The sequence below is a fragment of the Fonsecaea nubica genome (genome assembly GCF_001646965.1).
Source record: "Fonsecaea nubica strain CBS 269.64 chromosome Unknown Scaff24, whole genome shotgun sequence".
Taxonomy (NCBI): domain Eukaryota; kingdom Fungi; phylum Ascomycota; class Eurotiomycetes; order Chaetothyriales; family Herpotrichiellaceae; genus Fonsecaea; species Fonsecaea nubica.
In genome coordinates this window covers 239,085-251,916 of record NW_019173697.1, presented here as the reverse complement: position 1 = coordinate 251,916, position 12,832 = coordinate 239,085, and the positions used below count along the sequence as shown (strand labels likewise).

Sequence of the window (12,832 nt, the reverse complement as noted above, 5' to 3'; positions counted from 1 at the left end):
ATGTCCTGGCTAGTACTCGAGCTCGACCCATTTTCGCAATCTTGGCTTTGATGGTGAGGTGAATACTGGAGGCGCGCACTGCTTGATTGTGCGTGTGACCATTCATCCAGGGTGCCAGGGTCGCAACTTCATGCTTGTCAACATTGAAGGAGAGACTCGGCAGCCAGAAGCATTGTCGATAAAGGGCTAAGCCATCCTGCCCAATGTTGAATTTGGACATTATCCCAGGATGTGCGACACTGTTTCCTAGCAAATAGGCGGTGGCACAGAGAAGTAGATTTATTTTCCGATAAGGAGTCCGTTGATCTTCAGCAGGGATGCGTGGTCGGAAGGGAACGGGAGATATTCCTGTTAGATTTACTTTGCCTCGTGTGACCAATTCTACTTTGTCACTTACCTACCTACTCTAGCTCCAAGTGGTGTCATTCACAGCTTGAACCAATGGCTCTGACCTTTGCGTCCACTTGGCTTGCGACAACCATGTACCTATCGCCTCGAGCGCAGGGAGGAGGCTCGGAGGGAACAAACTTTGTGGAAATCGTCAAAAAGTGGCATGAGATCGACCTCCAAGTGAAGCCACCCCATTCAGTGAACAAGGGTCTTAGGGCGCCTTGAGTTAGGAGCACGAACAGCTCTCCAGCTTTCCTCCAAATATGTTTGAGAGGCCAAAGTCAATCATGTCAATAGGCTGGTCCTTCTCAATCTGGATATGATAGCGTCAGACCAATTTTAGGGTAAGCATACATGATTTGCTTACAGCAGAGGCCGCTGGAGGCTTGTCCCCGCAATTACAGAGGACAATTATGATGTGCTCGGGGAGAACCTAAGGTAGCAGGGTAGGTAGATACTGGGCGGCGACAGTCGAAGACCCCATTTCAATATGCGGTCAGCTGGTCCAGCTGAAGCAGGGTCGATCTTTGGATGGAAACATCCAGCCCTTCCCCAGGGATCCGTGCATCCAGAAATGTGAAGATGCTGTAGAGGAGGTGCCGGCAATTGGAAAGCCGTGGGCCTGCGGCGGCCATCGAATCCGTGATCGACGGATAGCGCAAGTTTAGAGCAGAATGAAGCCTTGATGAGGGGTAGGACAGAGATTGGCAGGACGCACATCATGAGGGATGGCTTGCCGTCCGGACGAGTCGGCAACAGTCGGCAGCTGGTAGGGTCTTCATTTTTTTTCTGTTCCTCGGAGGCTTTAACTTCGCTAGGCTGTCATCCTGCGCTGTGTATGGTGCATATGTCGCAGCTAAGAAAGGCTTGGAAGGAAATCTCCCTGTCAAGGCCTTCTCAATGACCTCCCCTAAGGATTGACAAGCTTAGCGGGCTTGGTGGTGCTCGAGTCTCGGTACTCCACGTAGGTCTCTGGGGGCCCGAGGGGCGCTGTTCAACCAAGCATCGGCGGTCAAACCCTCGTCCAGTAGCCGGGATTTAGTGGGCGCACGGGGTGCTGCGCAATTGTGTTTCAGGTTCCTCCTTCACCTAGATGGGCGAATGACAGCTCTCTTAGGCCATGGGGGCGTCTGCGAGAAGCCAGGGGAGGGTAAGAGTAGATTGAGAAAGTCCCTCACATCTGCTCGCAACACCCGACGAATCTTTGTATTTTCCTTTCTCTTTTATGCAGCAAATATTAGCCATCTTCGGAACCGAGCAAGGGCTGATACCGGGTATGTAGGAGAGATTGGTGGAGGATACTGTTGGCGGTTGTATGCAATCAGTTTCTTCTGAGAATGCGCTCGAGAAAGATGAGTAAAAAGAAACCCACCCCTAGTTGCCATCGCCGAGTTCGATTCGACTCGACTCGTCTGCCCCTCTTCCAACACACTACCTCTTTAGAGTGTTACCTCGGTGGGGTGCCGTTTTCAGGTGTTTGCTCTCCGTCCGGACAGTGAGTAGTCCGTAGGCTGTTCTGGGATAAAGATGACTGGCAGAAAGGGGATTTTCCCAGGGATCTGGCAAGTAAGAAAAGGGCTGACTGATGACGATGCTGGGATCGCGTAGAAGCACTAAACGATTTCTGTCTTTTGGGGGGGCTTGTTTGGGCTGCACTCCGTACTTGTTAAGTGGAAGCGGCCACTGGGGGCCACTGGGCCAGAGCACCGCAGCCTACCCACGGCTACCAACTATGTCAGTGCGCCATCCAAATCCACATCCACCATCCACATCCAGATTCTGACTTGGCTCATGGAGCTTTTTCACTTCTGTTTGCATTTCTTCACTCCCCATTTTCCACCTTGCCGGCAATATCGCTACCACGACATTCGCGAACCATTTATCCACCATATACGTAGACGCCCTTATCCTGCCTTCACTTCGCTTTCCCCAGCAGTCTCTCCTTTTGCCCACCCGAGGCCGACCCGGACTTTATATCCCTCCAGTTGGCTTGCTGACCTGTAAGGAGTCACCAAGCCGACTGGAACGGAGCCCACCACCAGTCTTCCAGACCTTCATGCCGCGAAACCCTGCGGCGAAGAAGCATCAGCACAATAACCGCCATGAAAACGGACTTGTAGGTCCCGGGAAACGTGTCACCAAACAGAAATCGAATGGTCATCTCAATGGCACCGCAAAGGGCCCTGTCCCAACCGAGCCTGTTCCCCAACCCAACCCGCCCGGCAACTCCTCGAGCGCAATAGTCAACGATAGATCTCTCGCTGCCACCTCCGAATCGCCGCAGGACTCCAAAATCTCCTTGAATTCTCAACCCGCAGCCAGTGAACCCGACTCAGGCGCCGTCAAAGAGAAGGACATCAAGTGGGAGGCGAATGGATCTGCCATGTTACATCAAAGACGAGGCGATATGGTGTCTTCCCGAGCCAGGTCCTCCCAGGACATCAGCGCCCTGCATCTGGCTTCGACAATTCTGCGCTCCCGCCCAGCTTGCGACACTGTCTCTCTACTGATTGTCCTTCTCGCATTGCCGTCGATGGTGTTGACGATTGTTCAAGCCTTATTCGCGTCTTTGACATTGATGCCAGGAGGTGGCACCCCGGCTTCGCTAAATTCCTTGCTCGATATCTTTCAAGGATCGGCTGGCGTGCCCAACTTCAGCACTACTGCCATTGTAGATGCCATCGGCTTCGGACTATGGGTTGGACTGTGGACGTGGGCTCAAAATTTCGCGCTCGACCTGGCTCAGATACAAATCGCGATTACACTTGGAAATGGCAGTTCGGGCAAGAACAGTAGGGTCAACACGTTCTGCGTGGCAGGGGTGCTGCTGCTGCACCTGGCGCGGAGCCGAGATGTTCGTCGATTCCTGTATTCGAATCTGGTTCCTGTCGACCTCCTTTCCCAGACTGGACTGTTGGATCATCTGAAATACCTACCCTCGGACCACGACTTTGGCGACAGTCCCGGCCCACCGTCATATTTTCGAAGTTTGTTCGCCATACACATAATCGCACAAGGTGTCATGGCGAGCTTCCGACGTTACATCTCCTCCTATACCACAGGAACAGCCAAATCGAAACGTATAGATACAGAAGCCTCGGCAGGATCTGTGTCGGACGCTTCGGTGTTAGATGGATCCGTCCCCACGGCCGTGTCGTCCTCTGTCGATTACCAACCGCCACCAACACCAGGGTTCAAAGATGGAAAAGATAGTAAGGGTATGAGTGCGAAGAAACGCAGGCGTCAGGCGAACCACGTTAGAAGCAGACAGCCATTTTGGGCCGCTCTCGCCAGCACCAAAGTCCACGTCTTACGAGAGGTCGAGCACAACAAGGCTCTTCCAAGCGTTGGGAATAAGGAAGGCAGCCCTTTCGAAGTATCCCACCAGGACCTTGTTTGGATTGTGAATGTGGAACCTTCGTCGATTTCTTTTGAAGCAACCTACATCTATGAATCAGAGCATACCCAAAAACCCGCGCAAGGAGCAGATTGCCGGCCATTCTACGTCCGCATCAATGGCGCCAAGTGGCACGCGGTGTCCTTAGAGCCGCTCGAAAACTCCTCCCGCCACGATGGAAGCGGTGCTCAGTGGGCGGGCACGATATCTGGACTTGCGCCAAATTGCACTTACACATGTACATTCATCAGCTGCGAAGGAGACGAAGGCTTCGCATCTATCATGGTCAAGACGCCAATGCTCCTGGACAAAGATTTACCCGCTTCAATGGCTCCTGCGTCGGTCCGCCAGTCTTCAACGCCCTCTTCACCTACCACCACCCTGAAAAATTCGATTTCAACAGCCGAAGCTAAATTGAATGAAGCCCGCAATCGCCTCACCAAAGTTCGGCGTCAACACAGAACTGCTTTAGTCAAGGTGGAAAAAGAAGTGGACAGCTTCAGCACTCGACTGAAAACCGCCAGCGACGACACCAAGCAAAGGCAAAAATTGCTGCAAGCTGAACGAAATATACGACAGACTGAGGATGCCACTCAGGAGCTCGATGCGGCGCTCGAAAATCTAGTGTCCACTCCCGACGACGAGAATGACGACCACGCTGCAGCCAAAGAAACGCACGATGAACAGCAGAGGCTCCTCACTGAAGCCAATGATGCTCTGGCCAAGGCGCGTTCTGCTGCACATGATGACAAGGCTTGCGTCAACCAAGAATTGAACGCCATTGTCACGCGAAAAGAACGGCTTATCGCCCGCAATTCTAAGCTGACCGAACAGCATGATAGGATCACCCATGCCAATGCTCAAGGACTGAATGAGAAAGAGAGAAGAGCTGCCGAGTCGAATGCCAAGGGAGCTGAACAACAGAAACGCGAGGCCGAGCTCAACCAGGAAATCTACAATCTGGACAGGGATTTGAGGAGCGCAAGACTGCGGTGGGAAAGCAATCTGCGCGAACTCGACATTTTGGAGAAGCAAGAAATGGCTCAAAGACAAATGATGCTCAGCAACAGCGGTCCTCTCACGCCAGAAGGCGAATTGCCTGGTACTCGGCCTCCGCCACAACACGCACGTCCGTATGCGTTTGGCAGCTTCCAGGCATTTCCCAACAGTCCTGTCATCCCCGAAGTCCAAGGCTCCCCTTTCGCTGCCTACGCCAAGACCCTTCCTTCAGGTGACCAACGACGACCGAGATCGGATACCAATCGTTCTGCTGGCGGGATTAGCAATTTCTCAGCCGACTTTGAAGATGCCGATCCGATACCACCGATGCCGACAACCACCGAGTACGATATGAATGGTCGCAAAGGGAGTGGCAGCAGTAGGGGAAAGAACAACGGCAGTCCAGCAGCTGGCGGGGTTATCGGCGGTGCATTGCGCAGTCCGCAGAGAGGCAGTTACAGTCCAGGGCATATTCCGGGTTCAACTACGTGGTAGGACCGCAAAAAACGTCGTCATTTGGATGATTCAGACTTCATGTTGGCTGGTTCTAGGGCTCTGATGTAGTCGAAGTCGGCAGTGGCTTCTTGCCAAAGAAATATTCCTGATCTTTATGCACTAGATGCTGCGCCTCACGCAGTGTCCAGGGGTAGAAGCCTCAGGTCTAACATGTCTTTTCTTACAGCTCCGCCCTATAGAGCTCGGGAGACCCCAAAGAGTTTGCTACAGGGGCTCCTTTAGACCTATTTACGTCTCAGCATGGATGCTAGATGCCTGCAAAATGAGTCAGATCGTCTGGTCACGTGATATCATGCGCCCAATAATTTCTACGTTACTTGCGCCTCACTTTCTGATATGTTAGTCGAATGCTCGCCTCGACCTCTCTCTATACATGCGCAGTCTGCTACGAACGTGTAGCACGAGTCTGTCCCTCAATCGCCGCATCTACCCAACGTTCTCGTCCTCAAGTCTCCGCTATCATCTACGGTACTGTGCCACAATGGCGAAAGACAAGAAGAAGAGCAAGGAAGTGGTGAAGAACCCCAAGGGCACGCGTGACTGGTCTGGTGAGGATATCGACTTGCTCAAAGCCATCAGAAGGCAAATCGAGAAGGTCTTTGAGAACTATCGCGGCTTGGAGCTGGACACCCCAGTCTTTGAGCTGCAGGAAGTTTTAAAGGGAAAATATGGCGAAGATTCTAAATTAATTTACGACCTGCAGGACCAAGGCGGCGAACTCCTCTCACTACGTTATGATATGACGGTCCCCTTTGCTAGGTGGCTGGCTATGAATCCGGATATTGAGACTTGGAGGAGATACGCAATAGGCAAAGTCTACAGGAGAGATCAACCGGCCATATCGAAGGGGCGAATGCGCGAATTCTGGCAATGTGACATTGACTTTGCCGGCGAGAGTGCTCCGATGTTCAATGACAGCGAAATGATTTCGATCATCGTAAAAGTCTTCGAAACCCTGGAGTGGAGCGGGAGGTACACGATCAAGATCAATGACCGAAGAATATTGGACGGACTGTTCGAGGTCTGCGGCGTTCCGGCGGAGAAGATCAGGACAATATCTAGCGCGGTCGACAAACTCGACAAGCTGCCCTGGCTGGAAGTGAAGAAGGAGATGGTTGAGCAAAAGGGGCTCGAAGAATCCGTGGCAGACAGAATTCAAACGTACGTCACGAGAAAGGGAGGGAAAGAGTTGCTGGAGGAGCTGCAGAAAGACGAGGCTCTCATGAGCAATCCCAAGGCCAAAAAGGGCATTGAAGAGATGGACCTGCTGATGCGCTACCTTCGGAGGTGGAAGGCTCTCGATAAAATCTCCTTTGATCTGTCCCTGGCGCGGGGCCTTGACTACTACACTGGTATCATCTACGAAGTCGTCACTGAAGGCTCTGCCCCTACCCGCACACCTGCTCCGGCCACCGACTCCGCGCCTCCTATGCCACCTGTCGCTACCAATGGCGGCTCCAACGGTCTTCCCAGGAGGGAAAAGAAGCAAGTTTCTGAAGACGATGACAGATCCGAAGATCCATCCGTGGGTGTGGGATCAGTGGCTGCGGGTGGTCGCTACGATCACCTCGTCGAGCGATTCCGGCCTGATGCCAATATCCCCTGCGTTGGTGTGAGTTTTGGCATTGATCGGATAATTGCCATCACCAAAGCAAGAATTGCAAAGGGAGAAAAGTTCAGCTACATTGCCCGTAACAGGACCGATGCATATGTTATGGCGTTTGGTGGTTCTGGCTTTGGAGGAATGTTTGAGGAACGGATTGATGTCCTTGTTGCTCTGAGAGATGCTGGTATCAGAGCGGAGACTTTCTGGAAACAGAAGGCGAAGCTGCAAAAGCAATTCAAAGAGGCGGACCGGGCTGGAGCACCGATTGCAGTCATTCTCGGAGAAGATGAACAGGCAAGAGGCGAGGTGAAGGTGAAGCAAATGGGTCTAGCGGAGGGCGACCCGGAAAAGGAAGGAGTCCTGGTCAAGGTCGAAGATCTCGTCGCCAGAGTCCGAGGGCTGCTGGCAAAGATAGACGAGTAAAGAAGATTCGGCAGAGGTCCGGAAGGGGTAAGGGGCAGAGAGGGATCTAGATCATGTTTGGAGTTGAGATGGCGCTCCGAGCCGGCAAGGCTGAGATCGTTAGAACATCGCTTATGTAGACAAGGCTGGCCAATCAGAACCCAGAAGAGCCGGTCGTCTCGCCTCCCGAGCCAAGCGCCCAGGTTGAAACAACCCCTTTGTCTCATCAACTGTTATCTGCTACAATTGACCCTCAACCTGATACGCCCCAGCCACTCGGAGCCTCAACTTCGAGACTGTGATGAAGAAGAAAATGTCGCAGATGGCGTTTGAGATCCCGCTGGGCCAATCGCGACCCGATGGACGCTCTCTGCAGCCACTTTGCCTCTCCTCGCCTGTCTCTTACCCTGTTCACTTCGCAGCATTCGTCGTCTGAAGCCGCTGTCCGGATGCTCATCACACCGAGAACAGTCAGCTCCCTTCAATTTGGTCTTTGTAGGTATCCCCCTTTCCAGCTGGACTTCAAAATGTCCATTTAGAGTCGCAAGTTTCGCACCTTCTTCTCGTCCTCCATCCCCCATCTTCCTCATCCTCCGCTCAAAAGAGTCATTCGTTCTTTGTTGCTGGATCAGCATCTAATTTTCTTTCCCTTATTTGCCATTCCTTTGTGAAAAAGCTCACATTCTATCGCGATGCCGGCTGTCCGCTCCTTTTTCACTCTTTCTCTTTTGGCCGCTTGCCTGGCGCAAGTACGTGTCCTCTGCACCTGTCCGAGTCTTGTGTTCCTTGGCTGACGAGAAGACAGGTTTCGGCAGGTTCCATGGGTGGTGATGGTGGCTCTGGCTGGGGTGGTGACGGGAGCAACCAAGGAGGCCAGTACGGGGGCGGTGGTTACGGCGGTGGCCAAGGTGGCTCTTGGGGTGGTGGTGGTGGCAAGGACAACAATCAATATTCCTCCTGGGAAGCCGCGCCCACCACTGTCCAACCCCAGAGCTGCCCTCCTCAGAGTTGCCCAGCCCAGACTTGCCCGCCCGCCATGACCAGTACAAAGACCGAGACGGTAAGAATTCTGGACTACGCCAAGTTGCGCCAGGTTTCATATCACTGACACTTGATACCAGTCCACCGTGACGGCCGTCTCCCCTTGTATGGGAAGCACCGTGACCGCCTACGTGACTCAATGGATGAATGCTCCACCCGGGTGCTGGTGCGGTGCTGGCAGTCCACCTCCTGCGGCCACTGGATGGGGATGGGGGGCAATGGGCGACGCTGCCGTTTTCACCTCCAGCAATCCGTCATTCACGCCTGGCCTTTCGTCGATCCCAGCCTCTGAAGCCGTCAAGACCGGTGTGACTGTCGCGGGTGGTCCACCGGCTGCGGCCCCGACAGCTGCTGTCTCTCCTGGCGGCTTCTTTGGAGACTCATCGAGTAAGTCTTTCTCACGTCTCACCAAACAAGGCAATTCGAGATCATACCGCTAACATTGACTTTCTCCAGGCTCTGCAGTGACGACATCTGGTACGGAACCTTCTGGCCCTAGTAGCAGCGTCCCGTCTAACATAGCCGAGCCTACTAAAACAGGGGAGGCTCCTGAGCCAGAAGCTTCGAGCTCGACTGCCAGTACAAGCTCGTCGGCGGCAGCACCTTCATCGACGACCTCAACCTCAACAACAACAACAACAACTTCAAAGACTTCCACCACATCAAAATCCTTGCCTTCATCATCCTCATCAACGACAACCTTGTCTTCAAGTGAATCCGCCGCAACCGCGGTGGCAGCCTCAGCGACAAGCGGCGGGTTTCCGGTCGGCTCCTTCAACACTATCGACCCTGCAACCCTGACGCTCAAGAACGCCTATACGCTGGGCATCGGAAGAAGAGCACCTGTACCGACTATGTTATCATAGACTCGCAGAAGAAACGAAAGAAAACCGCGCAGCATTGAATGAATATACCCCTTGATTTTGAGGACATGGACGACATTGGATCGGACAGAACTATTGCATTTCATTTCTTGTATATTGGAGAAGCTGGACTCTAGGCCAGACGCCCCGGGTCTCCTAGCTTTTGAGAGGCACTTTCTTATCGGCAAGTGTCTCGTGTTTGATAGGAAAATTTGACGCAGTGGTATCCTGGGCGCAGACCATATCTGCGTCGTCGGGCCCTGCTTTACTACCATCACCACTTTCCATTCGAGTCTTTTTCGCTCTCCTCTTCATCTCGCGCTTCGAAAGTGGCTTCTCTGCTGTAGGCTGTGTGTCCTGGTCCGCGGAAGTCGGTAGGAGTGATTCGGAAGCTTTGCGTTTCAATCCGTTGGGTACCGTTTCCTCTTTCTTTCCTTTGGCCATTTGGTTTTGGATTGCTTCGTGTCGAGTACTATGCTCCTTTCTTTCCACTCCAGTCTTGCCTGCAAGAGAAGAACTTGCGCCTCCGTCCACGAAATCGATTACACCTCGAAAACTTGTTCTTTTGATACCCGCTAGCCTCACGATCTTCGCGGCTTCTTCGCACAATGCTTCTTTTCCCCTCTCTTGTCCCAGCCCCCAAATCATTGCCAGATTAACCACATCGTGAGGGCCCCTTACTCCCAAGGCATTTTTGGCTTCGCTGCTCAAGATTATCCCCTTGCCCCTCGTTGCGCGAATCAACGCAGTTGCGCCACTGATCAAGTTTCTCCTCGCCTCATTATTGCCTGCCGATTGAATAGAAGGCGAATAGCATATCTCAAAACGGATCCCTCGCTGTAGTGCTCCGGAGACGGTTTTGAACTTGAGGGGGAAGGTGAGTCGTTGAGAGAAGTCGAGGGAGATCAGATCGCAATCGAGGGACGCACAGCAGAGTTGGAGCGTCTTCTCTGTTGTCGGGCGCAGGGCTAGCAAGGAGTATGCCGGCGAGAACTGAGCGAGGCGGTGGTTTTGCGTGGCGTCAGAGATTGTCAGTGTCAGTCGTGTGAGGACGGTGCCGACACTTGCTGGGATGGTGATGGACGATAGAGGGATGGGCTGAGGTGTAGGTGGAAGTTTGCCTGTGACGGAGAGAGCAATGGCAACCACTGAATAACCCAGTTCAGCGTGGAACGCGAGGGTATGAGAGAGGTCTACATGGTTAGGAGTGTACACCACGTTAAGGTCGTGGAAAGGCATATTGTTGGCTGTGAGAGACGCAACTCTGCGTCGGGTCGAGAGCAACGACGAGCATATTGTTACTGAGCCGCGCCCTGGTCGAACTTCACCACAGTATTTCAGCGGTGGTTTTCAGGAAGCTTTGGTGCTGAAATAATGTTAAATGATGTTGAAAAGACCGAGTTTGGCGCTGGCGCAGTGGGAGGTGCCGGGGAAAATATATCCGCCAGTAGTGGGAGTCAAAGGTCAGATCCCTGCCTGATGTGGGATGGCATGCAGATCTGAAGACTTGCCGCAGCACAGATCGCTTTCCGTGCCACAGCTACGGTTCTCTGAATACCACCCACTCACTGCTCCATCTTCATTCTTTGGCCCATTGGCTTGAATCACTTATTGGGCAGTCACCGGTCGTCTTGTTGTGGCTGGCCGTGCTTTTTCTTTTCATTCCATAGTCACTTACGACGACGCCGCACAACTCTAGCCTTGTCCTGCCCTTCCTCCATCCTCCCAACGCATGACCCTGCCCCACGGTCTACTCGTTCTATCGCCGACGCAACCGCACCGCAGCCATGGCGCGCGTCTACGCAGATGTCAATGCCAACATGCCGCGGTCATACTGGGACTACGACTCGGTTGCCATCTCATGGGGTGTTCTGGAGAACTATGAAATCGTCAAGAAAATCGGTGAGGCTTGTCATCAGGTACACACACATCTGACGAGGCGGAATTACTGACGGGAGGGCGGACTAGGTCGCGGCAAATACTCCGAGGTCTTTGAGGGCATCAACATTGTCAACTACCAGAAATGCGTCATCAAGGTGCTCAAGCCGGTCAAGAAGAAGAAAATTAAGCGTGAAATCAAGATACTTCAGAACTTGGCCGGTGGTCCCAACATCGTGGCATTGTTGGACGTGGTCCGGGACAGCCAGAGCAAGACGCCCTCTCTCATCTTTGAGAACGTCGACAACACCGACTTTCGGACCCTCTATCCCCGCTTCGTGGACTACGATGTGCGCTACTATATCTTTGAGTTGCTCAAGGCGCTGGATTTCTGTCACAGCAAAGGGATCATGCATCGAGATGTCAAGCCGCATAACGTTATGATCGATCATGCGAAAAGAAAGGTGAGGAAACCCCATCTACACATGTGATTCGGAGTTTCGGGCTGTGGTTGGTATGCTGACGATGCTGGGGTCAAAAGCTTCGACTTATCGATTGGGGTCTGGCTGAATTCTACCACCAAGGCACAGAGTACAACGTGCGTGTCGCCTCCCGCTACTTCAAAGGGCCTGAGTTGCTTGTCGACTACCAGGAATACGACTACTCGCTGGATATGTGGTCACTCGGAGCAATGTTCGCCTCCATGATCTTCCGCAAGGAACCCTTCTTTCACGGCAACAGTAACTCGGATCAGCTAGTCAAGATTGCAAAGGTTCTGGGTACGGATGATCTGTTTGAGTATCTGGATCGCTATGACATTGAGCTGGACGCGCAGTACGACGACATACTTAGCAGGTTCCCGAAGAAGCCGTGGCAGAGTTTTGTCAATGCAGATAATCAGCGCTTTGTCAGCCCGGAAGCTATCGACTTTCTGGACAAGCTGTTGAGATATGATCACCAGGTATGCGACATTGGATTTGTTGATTATCCTGTGGTTGGACGCTGACTGAGTTTAACTAGGAGCGACTTACTGCTCAGGAAGCAATGGCACATCCCTACTTCGCACCAGTGAGAAATGCTGCGGCACAGCAACAACAGCAGCAGCAACAGCAGCAAAACTCCCAGAACCATGTGTCTTGAGACAAGCATGACTAGAAGGTGCAACCACACATCTCCTGGGATCTCACCATGAAGGACAAGAGACCGAGGCATCCCACGGGGATTTCTCTGAACGAGTGATGAGAGACGACGATGATGCAAACTCCACAGCGCCGCGGCAGTGCAACAAGGTTCTGTTCAAGATGTAGGCTCAAACATGTGGATTTTGAAGACGAGTGAAGGCCGGTACGAGGAGATGAATGAAGTCTGCGAAATTATCTTCTCGGAGAGAGGAACGAGGAAACGAGGAATGAGGAACGAGGAGCTGTGGAAAGGGGCTTGTGTTGCAAGGAAGTCAGGAACTCAACTCACTTTTGACACGGTAGCGTAATACATTTTCGTAACAATATCGTCCCCTGGACCTTTTGCGGCTCTATATTCGTCTGGTGAAGCTGCGAAAAGGATGAGCCCGGTCGTCCTTCAGCCTGGTATCCTTCGGTTCTGAGGGAGATGATGCAATGTTGTGATTCTGACCAAATCTCGCGACCAGAAGTTATCGTGACAGCTGGTCCCGGCCTATACCACACTTCTACGCCTTTTTCCGATGTTGTCTCTCTCTCTCTGGTTTGGCTACAGATCCCT

At 52.8% G+C, this 12,832-nt stretch overlaps 5 protein-coding genes across 5 annotated transcripts; 4 read left to right on the top strand and 1 right to left on the bottom strand.

Annotated features, from left to right (window-relative positions):
• Positions 1-2,446: 2,446 nt before the first annotated feature.
• AYO20_04588 (hypothetical protein) lies at positions 2,447-5,281 on the top strand (the record flags this gene model as incomplete). The annotated part of the gene is made up of 1 exon (XM_022642884.1): positions 2,447-5,281. One exon carries the CDS (start codon positions 2,447-2,449, stop codon positions 5,279-5,281), a length of 2,835 nt encoding a protein of 944 aa, XP_022501186.1.
• Positions 5,282-5,783: 502 nt separating this feature from the next.
• AYO20_04587 (hypothetical protein) lies at positions 5,784-7,331 on the top strand (the record flags this gene model as incomplete). The annotated part of the gene is made up of 1 exon (XM_022642883.1): positions 5,784-7,331. One exon carries the CDS (start codon positions 5,784-5,786, stop codon positions 7,329-7,331), a length of 1,548 nt encoding a protein of 515 aa, XP_022501185.1.
• A 671-nt stretch (positions 7,332-8,002) lies between these two features.
• Positions 8,003-9,217, top strand: AYO20_04586 (hypothetical protein; the record flags this gene model as incomplete). The annotated part of the gene is made up of 4 exons (XM_022642882.1): positions 8,003-8,059; positions 8,116-8,370; positions 8,432-8,738; positions 8,808-9,217. 4 exons carry the CDS (start codon positions 8,003-8,005, stop codon positions 9,215-9,217), a joined length of 1,029 nt encoding a protein of 342 aa, XP_022501184.1.
• Positions 9,218-9,370: 153 nt separating this feature from the next.
• AYO20_04585 (hypothetical protein) lies at positions 9,371-10,453 on the bottom strand (the record flags this gene model as incomplete). The annotated part of the gene is made up of 1 exon (XM_022642881.1): positions 9,371-10,453. One exon carries the CDS (start codon positions 10,451-10,453, stop codon positions 9,371-9,373), a length of 1,083 nt encoding a protein of 360 aa, XP_022501183.1.
• Positions 10,454-11,001: 548 nt separating this feature from the next.
• Positions 11,002-12,232, top strand: AYO20_04584 (casein kinase II subunit alpha; the record flags this gene model as incomplete). Its single annotated transcript, XM_022642880.1, has 4 exons — positions 11,002-11,116; positions 11,183-11,556; positions 11,634-12,053; positions 12,113-12,232. 4 exons carry the CDS (start codon positions 11,002-11,004, stop codon positions 12,230-12,232), a joined length of 1,029 nt encoding a protein of 342 aa, XP_022501182.1.
• Between the last annotated feature and the right edge of the window lie 600 nt (positions 12,233-12,832).